At 47.9% G+C, this 14606-nt stretch overlaps 1 protein-coding gene across 1 annotated transcript in view; it reads right to left on the bottom strand.

The window, feature by feature from the left end:
* Nucleotides 1-10439: 10439 nt before the first annotated feature.
* LOC125943929 (uncharacterized) overlaps nt 10440-14606 on the bottom strand; it is a 33717-nt gene continuing 29550 nt past the window's right edge. Inside the window, exon 6 of the mRNA XM_049663505.1 lies at nt 10440-10966. Coding sequence (XP_049519462.1) covers nt 10655-10966 — 312 coding nt within the window. The 3' untranslated portion in view covers nt 10440-10654. The remainder of the gene's footprint in view (nt 10967-14606) is intronic.

Genomic DNA, 14606 nt, shown 5'->3' with positions numbered 1-14606 from the left:
ATCAAAGGCCATTAGCGCTTTGCCCGTACGACTAGTACTTGAGGCATTGTAGCGGTCGTGGAGCTAACGGTTCAACTCGGTATATTAATGGCCATGCCTTTATCTCTGATGGGCGAGCCGTCCCTGCACATGTTGTTATGACTGTTTCTGTAGGGACCCTCTTACTGTATACAAGCCTGGTACTGTGGTACACGGAAACTGCACCCGCTGCAGAAAATATTTCTAGGATTTCTGATGAACTTAAGCCTATGTCCTCACCACGGACTAGACCTTTGCAGCAAGCTAGGTGAGGAGGGATGAAGGAGCTCAACGGCTGCATGGGAAAATTAGTGCATTTCAGCAGATTCTGGACACAGGCCTGGTCTGGCGAAGAGCAGAATTTCGTGTTTGGTAAAACTCTCCTATGACGAAAAAATGCCTTCTTCCTCTTCCTCTGAAAGTTCTTTCTTGGTACTTTTGTCTTTAGCTCCAGGAACATGGCTACTCCCACGCCATGTCTACCGAAAAAGAGCTGAAATTTTTCGTTTATTGACACATTCATCACAATAATAACGCTAATGAAGAGTGTAGCCTGTAAAAAAAGGACATAATTCGCCACCAAATTTGTTTGCTCGCAACAAAACGAACCTGCTTTCGCTTACAAAACAACCCGTAAATTCATGCTGCCTCACGTATGCTACAGCAAATAATACTTTCCTCACACAACGACCAGAATTTATTTCTCGCTCCTAATATCACACTATATTTGTAAATAGGAAGCAAATCTCTTGCTATTTTATCAGCGCTGCTTTCAGGTGCAATAATTCGCTGCAGCAGCGCGGCTTCCGCAGCGGTTGCGTCAGATGCATGGGAGGTGCAGTGACCGCGGCGGCGCTTGTGTCGGCGTAGTGTGGTGCCGTCTGAAAAAAGTGTATGATTTCATAATGTATGCAGCCCGTATATGCAGCCTAAACAGCTTCGCTGGTAATTCGTCCCTATATAAATGTTGCGGCACCACTATTTTTTTTTAGAAACGGGATTGTTGGGGACGGAGGACGTCAGAAAACCGGTTATGCGTACTAATGTTTTTTGCAAAATAGTTACATACAATTATTCTACTTAACTATTGCTGTTACGAGGTCACTCGCAGTGTAAAATAGGTACCTACTGACGAGGTGATGGCATCTCAGTCTTCAAATGTCTTAAAAAGTACATCTGTTAGGCCCTGTAGCAGTATAATTGACTATTTCGCATGGAAACTGACACTCACTGGGCCCTTGAGGAGCACAGGATATGACGTGCGCAAGGAATCTCAGCTGTTGCACGTCTTCTGAAGTCTTCCGGTCTGAGCCACGCAAGTGGGACCATCTTCCTTATTTCGACGTGCAATTTGCTCTCTCGGCCGCATGGTTCGATGCATGCTGCCTGTAATGTGGACGATAGCTACACACGTCATGCTTCATGCCGCAAACAGCCAACTTTCTCGTATCCCTAAAGTGCATAAAATGAACCGAACGTGTTTACGTTTGCAGCCCCTGAGGTACATAGGTCACCTAATCAGAACAGAAATATTGTATGCATATGCATCTTGCGTTGAAGCTTTCCATAGTTGATAGCAGCAGCGCTTCTCTCTCTGGGCCACTGAGACACGGAAAACAACCTTGAAAGCTGGAGCGAGCAATATGGTGGAGTTGCACAAACCATACTTTGTGTTATCTCAGCAATTTAAAGCGGCCACTGCCACGCATTGAAATTTTCAAGAGTTGAATTGAGTTTCTGAACTCCTACAGGGACGTGTAAGCAGCATTAATATGGGTGATTCAACGGCAACATAGCGAAATGAAATGTGCTCTCTGAAAATTAGTTCTTGAGGCGATTTACGTAACTACAGCAAGGAAGGATACATCTTGGTTATAAATCGCTCGTGGGCAATTAGTGTTAGAGCCGGCTTGTTCGAAGCATTTGGCCTCGCGTTTCCGTGCAAGGACGCGCTCTCTGCCCGCTCCTTGCGTCGAAGCATACGTACGCAGCACTTTCTTGGTCCACCCTATATACCTACGCAATGTCTTCTCAGCAGCACTATGTTATCACCTCGAAACCATAGGGAAACTGGCGCGCACAGCTGCTCTGGCTATAATAAAAACATCGTTGCTATGCGACGTCTGCGGTGCTATGCCAAATGTTTCGAAGCGCTAGATGCCAATTGGAGCGGTAACTTTGACCATTGTTATTGCGATAGCAATTGTTCAGACGCTCGAGGTGCATTTGCGTCATCGGCGCCTTCGTGCCGCTCTCCTAGCGACAGCGCTTGCGCAGCCCAGGCACGGGGGATTAGGAAGACTCCAGAAGTCCACAAAACCCTTCAGAAGGACGCCATGCGTCGAGCATTCTGTTAAGGTGCTACCTACACGCAGTGCCGCATTAAGGTGGGGGCTATAGGGGCTGCAGCCCCGGGCCCCCAACTTTCAGGGGCCCCCGCTCGACCACTTCAAAAAAATAAAGTTGCTGAGCATGCTTGCTGCCCACGTTGTCATCGAAAACCGACAACCGGGGCAACTTTTTGAGAGCCGTCACGTTCTTTTTGGCGAAAGCCCCGAGCTCGGCTCCGGCCTTTCCGGCACAGGGCGTTTCAGCGAAACATAACTCTGAGCATATAGCACCAAAACAACGTAAGCTATGCCTTTTCCATACGAAAAATTCGAAATTCTGTAAGCAACAAATAAAGCTTCAGATTACAGTGTCTAACAGTAGCAACAAGCAGAATAATCACTTGCAGACGCGACAGAATCGCCAGAAGGACGTGTGCGTCAGATAATAACCCTTAAATAACACTATAAATCACGCCAAGAAATTGGTTTCACGAACCCATAAAGATTCTGTATATTTTATCACTAATGAGCGAACGTAACATGTGGGCTTCGAAAAATGCAACGTCTTAAGCCAGTCGTCATACTCATCATCGTCGTCATTCAGGCCCTAAGGATGCAGTTAGCCCCGTGCCCGAAATTTCTTAATCCGGCACTGCCTACACGTACCACGAAGTGTCTGGCTAAGAGGCAAGAAATGCGAGATCCGGCGAGTTATATAGCGCCGTCATTTTGTACGTTTCTGTAAGCTGATGCTCGAGGGCGACAAAGCAATCGGGTGCCCGCATTCTCGCCTATAAGCGATCTTTTCCGCGGAAACACGCAAGCTACTCAGACTCGACCAGCGATTTGACAATTGTCTCGGTCGGGAATCCCATATTTGCCCCAGGAGCGAATACCTATAAGCCCACAGCGTTGTGTGGGTCTATAGTTGTGTCCGTCGTATCTACTTCGTGCTGTACCCACAGAACTATAAGCACCTTTCACCGGCCAGAGGGCACTACGGCGGTCACCCGAGCGTCGCTGTCGCTGGCGGCTAGGGATGTGAAGAAAATGGAACGGCATTAAAGTCGACAGTGAACCACGCTTCATCGTCCGTCTGTATGTCACGCACCGAGCTTTGCTGAGTTAAAGCTCGGGAATGTTCGCGCTTCTAATCTCGGTCGCAAGATTGGCAATTTATGCGGAGCATGCGTTCTTGGACATCTTCAGACATCGAACACGCTTCCGTTTCGATAACCCTTCGTATGCCACGAGCGTATAATCAGTGCAAACAAAGTTTCTATTCATTTTTCTCTAATATGCTCCAGATGTATGGCGTAATAGTTCAGCGGAAATCCGCTAGGTGGCGATAAGTAATTAAAGGGAAACTGAGACATCCACCCAAATGTAGCAATTTGCTACAATGGAAACCCAACCGGGTTCCTCGAAAGAAAGCCTCGCAGTTGAAGAAAAATTCGTCCAGGTCCAGGACTCGAACCCGGGACCACCGCCTTTCCGGCGGACCACCCCGGAAAGGCGGTGGTCCCGGGTTCGAGTCCTGGACCAGGACGAATTTTTCTTCATATATATATATATATATATATATATATATATATATATATATATATATATATAGCGCCGCCGCCGCAAAGTGCGCTCGTGGCGCCTGTCTCAATATATACTGAGACAATATTGTCAGAATTTGCATGACGCAGGTTCGGTTCCGCCCACCGCCGGGAAAAACACAAAATGATTGTTTCGTCATTGAAGAGTGGCACATACACAGTAACCAAGTCGGTGTCAAAGAGTTTCATTAAAATGCTGTCCACCCTGCAACCCATACTCAGCGACATAAGCTGGTGTGCATACCCAGTGACCCGAATTCTCGTGAAAGAGGTTCATTCAAGAGCGGCATATACGCAGTGACACATACTCAAAGATCCAAGTGCTCAACGGTTGGTTTCGAACACGGTTCCATCAAAACCGCAGCCCGAGGCTCCTACCACGGATTATGGATTACGCAGTGACCCAACTTAGTAGGACAAGGATTAGCGACATAGACACGTAGAAACATACGGTAAAGTGCGGAAGTATTTTGAGAAAATAAAACGCGAACGCAACAGGGAAGAAAACGACCACTCGAACACTGCGTGTATCTCTTTCCGTCTCCCTTGTGTCGGTGTGGTTTATACGTGCCCTTTTAAACTCGCGTCCTCTTAACTAGCTCAACTTCCTGTGCACTAGGTGAGTCCTTCCACGCTCCATCAATTTATTGCATTATTGCTGAGGGGTCGTGATTCTAATTTAGGTCTCCAAAAGCGAACGAACAGTGCCATAGAGGGAGGTATAGAAGGTAACGAGGCCCGTTATTGCCTGTGGGCCAGCAAGTGGGATAACAAAAGTCAAGTTTTGCGACCCCGCCGTAAGACGGCGGCACAATCGAACAACGGCAGGGCCTGTATCCAAAGGCAAGATTAAGCTTATTCAATGCATTGCTTCTGCTCGATCGCTTTAATTTTGCTCGCCGACGTGTAATAGGAGCCTGAGGTGCACTTTTGTTCCGAGTCGTGAGTGGCACCGCCAGCGTGCCGGCGGCGCCTTCAACTGAGTGAGGAGGTGACGCAGCGATAGGCCTCGATATCGAAAGCGGCACAGCAGACAGCAGCAAACGCTGTTTCCCTTCATCGCTGCAGTTCACCCTATGGTTCCGCGTTGACGGTTACGGTACCGCAGCATTGCGAAAACTCGCACGTCCCAGTTCAACCACCTTTGCACTGGCACGGGACTTATTGTTGCGCAAAGTGGTGCGACAGCTGCGCAAGGCAACGGCGCGAACCTTTCTGCAGTGCTCTCTCGAAGCACAGGTGCGTACCCGCCGCGGTGGCTCAGTCAGCTAAGGCGTTGCGCTGCTGAGCACGAGGTCGTGGGATCGAATCCCGGCCGCGGCGGCCGCATCTCGATGGAGGCGAAATGCAAAAACGCCCGTGTGCTTGCGTTGAAGTGCACTTTAACGAACTCCAGGTGGTCAAAATTAATCCGGAGCCCTCCACTACGGCGTGCCTCATAATCATAACTGGCTTTGGCACGTAAAACCCCAGAAGAAAGAAGCACATTTGCGTAAGGACGCTTCAATTGTCATAATTGTGCAGTAGGGACGCTTCAATTGACATAATTGTGCCCAGGGCTACCAATTTTTGTACGTAAAAATAAACATTTTATAGCAATCCAAATATATATGTTCTGAAGATATAAACCGCAAAAGGTATATGCTCGCGCTCGTGAGTGCGAGGTAATGTTCACATCCGCATCGCCCGAAAAACCATAGTGCAAGGCGAACAAAAATGCCTGCTGAGTGCGAGCCGCGCGAGCGTTGTGTGGCGACTACGAGAATGGCCAGCCACACGGTGTTATGATCGGCAAGTAATTCGACAGATCAAGTGGGGAAAACATCGCCGCGCTAGTTCCCATGACGAGAGGCGGTTATCGTCTTCCCGGAAACTCGGCTCCCGCAAGTGTGGAAATCACGCCCGCGCGTTTTCCTGTGACGAGATAATCGCCTTCATCCCCGAGAAAGCGTCGCCCCTTTTACGCTCTGAGCAGACGCAAAGGCGAACACCCAAGGGAGAAGCACGAAGGGTAAGAGGTCGTCGACTTTACAGCCTGTCAAAGGCCCTGATTCCACAAGTTCACGTCCACAAGGGGGACATCGACTACTACAAGACCGCGAGTGGTTATTTAAGGCTGTCGTGGCCCCCAGGATAAGCAGAACCGCTCGATACTCGGTTAAACCGAGTCAAAACCATGTACTATCGGCCAAGAAAGTAAACGGACCACGGCACCAGTGGCCGGAGCGGCAGCCTGGCCACAACGGGGCGCTGCTGTCTCGCTCCGCGCGCTTGGGTCGAGAGTGCCGTGGGTGACGTTCAGCTGCTCCCTCACTCTCGCGCGGTGTCCTGTCACGCTTGATAAAATGCCTAGTGCGTCGTATGGTTGCTTTGCCGCTGGCGGTCGCAATGAAAGGGACCGTGCATAGCCGGTATTAAACACATGGCGCGGTCGCGCACAGTAGCCGACGACCGCATTGAATCAAACCCCGGCGCTGTGAAAGAACAAAGACCGGCTCTGTTATTTTTTTCTTGTTCTCTTTTGCCTATATTGACCTAACCTTCCATACTAGCGTATGTCGCCTACGTCCCTTCCTGCTCGAGTTTACGCAACATTGCGTAAGGCGCCGCAGCGGCGGCTGACGCGCGCTCTTTCGCGCCTGCGGGATAAAGGCACGTTCACGTTAGCGGCGCAGTGACTTGCCGTGCACCATTTGATGTTCTCAGACTGACGTGCGTGGGTAGTTGTGCTCGCGCCCGTCAAGGGTTTCTTGCCGTGCAGAGAATGGATGCAAGATCCATTTTTGCGACGTTCTCCGGCTGCCGCAAACCAACGCAGGAATGGTGGCCGTAACTAGGTCGGCTTGCGCCCGTCTTGGCTCCTGCGGCGATGGCGCCGTCCGCTTTTCGCTCCGTGGCTTTCTCCATGCGCGCTCGCTACATCGTTAAGGAGATTCCAATAGGGAGATTACAGGAAACAGTACGCGATTACAGGTTTCTCTACGACAAGACGAAGCCAGAATACAAGGACACGGAATTTAAAACCAGCAGATGGGGACGTGCTGACGACTAAGAGATGCGTACAAAATCTTGCCGTCCCAACTTCGTGCAGCGACGCCAGATAGTGTCACGTGTTTTGCGCACCAGCGAAGCTTGACGTGCACTTTGAACACCTCCCTGCGGCCGTCGGCTACTGCACGACCGCGCCACGTGTTGAATACCGGCTATGCACGGTCCCTTTCATCGCGACCGCCAGAAGCAGAGCAACCGGACGACGCACTAGACATTTTATCAAGCGTGACAAGACACAGCGCGAGAGTGAGGGAGAAGCTTAACGCCACCCACGGCACTCTCGACCCAAGCGCGCGGAGCGAGACAGCAGCGCCCCGTTGTGGCCAGGCAGCCGCTCCGGCCACCAGTGCCGTGGTCCGTTTACTTTCTTGGCCGATAGTACCAATGAAGTGAATACAGTCTTTTCTATTTTTCATCATCACGATGCCCGCCGTTTCCTGATCCTTGTGGTGACGACCCACCTCACCCGGTCGAGATCGTATCAACGGGGAGGCGATCATTACAGTACGTGCCGCCAGGGCCCGGTCTGCGCATGCTCCGCGCTGTCTTCAACATGAACTTCAGTATAACCTCCAAATGGATGTTTTACAGTAAATCAATGTGTCATTAACACAATAAAAAATAACGTGTCACTGTATCTAAAATAAAAGCTAAATACATATTACTTTCCTACTAAGTACTGGCAATCTAAAAAATCAGCCCTTCCCCTGTCAAGAAAATGGGGGTAAGCGAATCTTGTCGTGTGTGTATCTGACTTTAATCAGGGTAACGTAAAGTTCACGACATGTCACTATCTTTCTTTCTTTCTCGCTCTCTTTCTCTCTATATTTCTTTCTTTTTTTGTCCCTGGTATGTGCCATTGAGCTTGGACCCTTTCTGCACAATCACCAGGATCGGCCCACTTTTCAGCGTGACACCACCACCACCACCGCCGGAACTTGAGCCTCGGGGAGTAAAGCAAGCGCGGGTGATTTTACCTGTGTAAGCTTTTACCTGCGCTTATGCAAAGCTCTCTAAATTTTAGTTATGGTCGGCATGCGGCATCCACAAATATAATAGACTCGTCAACTGTAACCACTTTAATCGATGCGCGCCAAACTGCTCAAGGTAGTTATTTAAAGAAGGATGATTTAGTTCATGCAGTTGAGGAAAAATATTTCATATATCAGAGTTGTTCTTACCGTCATTTTCGCCAGTTTTTGTGCTGCTTTCCTCGTGTGGTTACAACCGGAGAAAATGATTAAGCCAGGGAATTATTTTTTTGTTTATTTGTTCGCATTGGGCATTGCACAGGAGATAATAGTGAGCAAGAACATTTGCTGGCGTCTTGTGTTTCTTGTTCCGAAGCCTTGACTCTTCCTCTACTTCGACACTCGCTTGAAGACGCCTGATGATGAGCCTCGGTCTGTCCAAAGCTGCAGGAGCCTGCTGTATCCAGGACCGCAGGTGCTAAGACAAACGAACAAGTCAGAATTCGCTACCTTGGGCATATATTGAAACATACGAATGGCTACAGCAAGAGCACTTTCTTTAGCGATGTGGAAATATTGCCACCGCGCAAATCTCTATTCATTTTCGTTTTGTTTTGGGCGACGGCTAACACGCTATCAAAATGTGCCCTTGAACATGCAGACACACATTTTAATGACTTTCCTTATATATCTCGGAATCACTGATCTGCAGTCCACATCATATACGCTCATTTTCTGAATCTGTTATCTAATGCTGTTATCTAATGTTCTGAATGCTGCTATCTAGAGACATCACTGAAGGTTTTCATCACAGTCAAAGAAAAGAACGAGTTGTGTCATCCGCAACAAGAAAGTTAGTGTACGTTCATGACCGTAGCAGTGCTAGGAGCAGCGACAGACAAACCGCAGTGATATGGTTGGTCAGTTCCACGACTGAGGCGCACATTCTAACGCTTTTCCTACCGCGACAACGTTTCAGTAAATACGAAACGTGTTTTGTCAAAATAAACACTAGCCCAAACGCGGCAGGCATGTGCACCATCTGCACTGAGGCGATGACTCAGTGCAGATGGAAAACGCGCATCATAAAATGTGCATGATGTTACGCAGCAATTGAGCAACTGTCTAAAAAGTCTGTACTTCGAACAGTTTTTATGAAAAGGTTTTGGGAAGTTGAGCGTCGCAAGTAATGTACACATTGTTCTCTCTCTCTCTCTCTCTGTCTGCGTGCGTGCGTGTGTGTGTGTGTGTGTGTGCGTGTGTGTGTGTGTGTGTGTGTGTGTGTGTGTGTGTGTGTGTGTGTGTGTGTGTGTGTGTGTGTGTGTGTGTGTGTGTGCGTGTGTGTGTGTGTGCGTGTGTGTGCGTGTGTGTGTGTGTGTGTGTGTGTGTGTGTGTGTGTGTGTGTGTGTGTGTGTGTGCGTGTGTGTGTGTGTGTGTGTGTGTGTGTGTGCGTGTGTGTGTGTGTGCGTGCGTGTGTGTGCGTGTGTGTGTGCGTGTGTGTGTGTGCGTGTGTGTGTGTGTGTGTGTGTGTGCGTGTGTGTGTGTGTGTGTGTGTGTGTGTGTGCGTGTGTGTGTGTGTGCGTGCGTGCGTGCGTGCGTGTGTGTGTGTGTGTGTGTGTGTGTGTGTGTGTGTGTGTGTGTGTGTGTGTGTGCGTGTGTGTGTGTGTGTGTGTGTGTGTGTGTGTGTGTGTGTGTGTGTGTGTGTGTGTGTGTGTGTGTGTGTGTGTGTGTGTGTGTGTGTGTGTGTGTGTGTGTGTGTGTGTGTGTGTGTGTGTGTGTGTGTGTGTGTGTGTGTGGTGTGTGTGTGTGTGTGTGTGTGTGTGTGTGTGTGTGTCATTTGTTGGCCTATTCGGCGATAGAACAGCCACGCAGCTCTACATGCGGTGGACGTTGACGCCACCGATGCAACGGCAACATGAGCAACGCGTTGAATGACGCCCGCGGGTCCCCGTGGCTAAACAAGGATATGGTTCGCTTGAGGTGGGGAGAACGCAGACATTGTTCTGCCCTCTCGTGATTGGTCAGACTGCTATTAGCTGGGCCACTAAATGGCTTGAGTGGCCACTCTTTATGACAATGTTTTGCAATTCAACGCCATGTGATTTTAGCTGAGCTCACTACCTGAAGGGGCAACGCGGTGACACTGCGCCTACAACTTCTCGCGCGACTGACCACCATCAGCAAAGCAGTTTCCTTCCGTAGCGATCGAAGTACAGTGCATGCTGCAAAACATCCCAAGCACGTAGTTTTCCGGAATTCGCAATGTAGTAGATTTCAGACTAACAGGTCTAACAGCCACCCTTGTGTTTCCATGCATCAGTAGACTCAACAAAGTGTCAGTTTAGGTTAGTTGGTAGAACACATTTTGATTGTATAACAGCGCAGCAACTGTCTTTGCCATTTCCTGTTCTCTGCGCTGATATCTATGAGCAGCAGATGTTCAGGGTTTGTGCTACCCGAAAACGATAAACGCGGCGTAGACGGCGCTGCAGACCAGCGTTTACGTAGCACCACCTGGACAGCGCAAAAGGCTTGGAGCCTGAAGGCCTTGTATGGCGGGCAATGTGCACGTGTACTTCACGCGCGTATGCAGCAGAGGAAAGGATGAACTAATAAATAAAATGCAAATATACTACGCCAAATTTGATAAGGAGAAAAATACAGAGAAACAGAGAGCTGTTCAGATCGCGCAAGCAGGCGCAGGTCGCATGGAGCTTCCCGCGGGGCACTTGAAAGCTGTCGAAAAGGCATCGACGTCTCTGAGCACGGCGTTGCAACGGAAGCGGCCCGACGCCACGTGTCCCAGACCGTGAGGCACCTCGTGTTGGCAAAACTGGAAACAGTAGGCCGCGAAGAAGGCTCGCTGCACGCTGCCCAGCAGCTCAGACAGTTCGGCCATCAGCGCCGAGCCCCCGGATTTCGCGCTGCTAACGTTGCGCATTTTCTCGAAGGCGGCGTAGGCGATACGCATGCCCAGCTGGTCTACGAGTACCTGCGACAGCGAACGAGGAAGCACGTCATAACTAGAAGTTTTAACGATGCGAACTCACTTCGTATCCTGTAACGATCCGTTTCATTTTACTACTATTATCATTCGTAGTCTGATTCTCGCACTTTCCAGGGTTATCTATCTATCTGTATATCTCTGTTACGGTTTCCCCATGAATATGAGTCTCTGGGTAGTCCATAGTCGAATGGGTAGCGCGTCGGGCCGCTGTGCTGAGGGAACATGGTTTCAAACCAACCATCGTGCCAACTTGGGTATGTGGCACTGTTTACCTATGTGCCGCCCTTCAACGAATCTCTTAGGCAGCGACATGGTCCAGTGGGGATGCGGGAGTGGGCATGCCATGTGTGTATGTACCGCTCTTCAGTGAATCTCTTTCACGCTGACTTAGAACATTGCGTATGAACCACTCGCTCTGTGCTGTTCTTCAACGAACCTCTTTGAGAGCACCTTTGGTCACTGAGTATGTTCCACTGAGAATGTTCCACTCTATAATGACAAAAAATATCATTTTAATTGCTCCACTGCTCGTCGTTATGGAACCCGCTGCGCGCGCGGACGTTACTGCTGCGCCTATAGACGGTGCAGCGTGTGCAGTGACAATCAGCGTACAGTAGCAGCAGTGCAGCGGGAGAGGAACCCGACTTTATTTCGATCAGCCCGATTGTATCATTACAAAACCTTCGAAATTTCTCCCGTGTTGGGGATAGTCCAACCCACCACAAGGGGGTTCCTCAAGAACAGCAGCCCGACGCTTTAGCAAGCTGCGGCGCCACAAATTCACCTGGAATGTGAAGCTGTTTGATCAAATAAACCCTGGCAAACTTGGGTCACTGAATATGTGCATTCGGGTGTGCGGTCAGAGAGAGAACAGCTCGCAGCGTTCGCACGTAACGCCGCGCCAAGCATCTAAGAGGCCATGTGCAGACTTCTCCGCAACGCTACTATATGACGCAGCCTGTACAGAAACAAGCGCGAACGTATAGAGCCCAGCTGCCACATGACGCGTTTTTCAGCGCATGCACCTGCGCGCCACGAATTTCTGAGGCGCCACGCAGACTTCGTGGCAACACCGGTAGATGGCGCGTAGTGTTTCGAGGGAACCCCGAGAGAGCAGTCCCGCTGCAGTACATAACGCGTTTCAACGGTGGCAATAAATTGCGACTATTACTTCAATGCTAGAGGCCATAACGTCGATCGACAGTCATCGTGAGACAAATTCTGCTGAATCTTATTTTTTTCGTCTCTTGTCAATCGATTGCCCCGATGAGCTAATTCAAAGGCCATAGCGATCGCACAGGGATGGCCCAGCCAATTACGAAGGGCGGAAGAACGGAAAGAATTCTGTGGATTGGTATAAAATAATCCCCCTTCTCGTTTCCTTTACTTTTTTATCTCTTTTCCATGTTTTGTTTTCTATTCACTAGAGAGATGCTAAAATCTAGTGAAAGTGAGGCTTAACGGGGCTATATAGCAAAAATTTGACAAGTGTTTTTGACATCTTTCGGGGCTTAACTTGTCCCAAAACAATAATACCCATCTATCTCGCATCCATTTACTTTCATTAAAGCTGCGCACCGGGTAATTTCACGTCACGAACGTCACTTGCCTACCAGCATGACAGCGTTTTAGGCAGCGAAGTGTAGAGCATATAGTGTTGGGCGCGTAGGGCGTAAAATGTTGTAGGGTACACGGACTACTATTATGCAAACGGCGGAAGATGTTCCCGTCTGTCGTGACAGACTGCGTAGATTTTGTTCAGCAGTTTCGTTTTTATGACAAGAGCAGCAGGGCAATTCCATACTGAACTGTACAACAACTGGAACAGCTATGCAGCCACAATCATACGTAGCCGCGGACAAGAAAAGCGAAGTTGTGTGGGTTAGCAGTGATGCTGTTCTCCACTATGGAGGTTCCGCTGGGCTTTGCAAGACATGTCGAGCTGGAACAGGCATGAGAAAGTAGAATAGCGATGGATCTAACAAAATAACATGGGTACTCCGAAAGCTTTCGACATTTCATGCACAATGTCTCGTGACTTCAAGAGCACTGGAGGGCCAAGAAATATTCGAACCTTGTATTAATAATTAAATAATTACACGCCCACATAGCTTGCTTTCAGCATTGTGCAAGATATTCACTAAAATAATTTTGTGTAGCATCAGAATTTGCTCACATTTTTCCAGAGAAAAAGATGGACTTGTAACATGGTTAGCTTTCAACAATGAATCGCATCCAAGTCATTAATCACATATAACACAGTATTCTCTACAATACAGCCGACCCCTCTACACGGCCTTCATAAATTACGAAAAAAATGTTCAATTCAGTAAAAATGCCAGCCGTCACGAAGCATTGCGTAGTGAAATATCAAATAAAGCGACGTCAATATTATAGCAAATATCTACAAATATTTCAGAGCTGCCATTCTTTTTTGCCAACAAAGGAGGAAAATACTGGTCTCATGCGGCCTTATTTGAAAATGCTGCCTCATTTGACATATACCACACTGATGAGAGGACAACTGTTACATCTAGGAGAGAAAATTAAATTCTACCTAATGTAGCAAGCAGAACTTTAATTTGCAGTTCGGAGATTTTCGTAAAAATTGCCGAAAATCAGATAATTTTTTGCAATTGAAGCACCAAGCTTACATCCGTAATTTTGAATCAAAAGATACCACAATTCCCCGAACTAATCTTGTTAGATCCAATAAGGCAATAACATATGATGTATTAGTTTAAAGCTCACGTGAAACCCGCTACATGGCTTGCGCGAGTTTTGCGATTTTTACATTTACAAATCATTGGCGGCATTCAGAATTCCGATTTCGATGCCTCAAAAAAGGAAGTTTACAAAATTGCGATATTAGTTCCTGTTGCTCATTGACACAGTTGCAAGGTTCATTTTTAAGTTTGTGATTGATCTCTTTATTTTCGACAATATTTCTTTAGAATAATCCATGCCCGGGCGAGTTGGTAATAGAATAACTTTAGTTGGTACATTTTGAAAACCCCAATAACAGCGCACAAAGGATGAACGCCTGTGCGTAAGACGCAACACAGCGTCCGTGTTTTTCTTCGTGTTGTGCTTCCTTCTTTTGTGCCTGAATGAAAACCTTTTTACGGCCTGAGTAAAAAAAAAACTATTCTCTACAATCAATAAATATTACTTCAATTTTTTAATGCACCAGATCTCCCTAAATTTTGTACAGTAGATACTGACGAGGCGATTTCTTAGTTTCCATGTAATTATATGCAGGGTGTCCCAACTATTATGCGCCAAGTTTTAGAAATATGCAAATACCACATAGCTGGACAAAACCGAGGTAATGTTTGCCGTCACTTGGAGATACTCAGACTAGTTTGCATTCCGCCTAATAAGTCGTAATTAACTAATCAACTGCTCAATTAGATGATTAATTAATTATTAATTTATTGATTTATTCATTTATTAGATGATTAATTAGATGATTAGAATAATTAGATGAAAAGTGTCAATGAGAAAATTGTACAGCATCATGAAAAACTCCCCGATGCAGCTTTCCGTAGCTCAATACGTGCTTCATAAAAGTGTTTTTTCCGAGCGTGAAAGAATCCCGCGACTACACGAAAAGTGCCTCAAG

Source organism: Dermacentor silvarum, chromosome 3 (genome assembly GCF_013339745.2).
Source record: "Dermacentor silvarum isolate Dsil-2018 chromosome 3, BIME_Dsil_1.4, whole genome shotgun sequence".
Classification (NCBI taxonomy): Eukaryota; Metazoa; Arthropoda; class Arachnida; order Ixodida; family Ixodidae; genus Dermacentor; species Dermacentor silvarum.
This window is presented reverse-complemented; position numbering and strand designations above follow the sequence as displayed.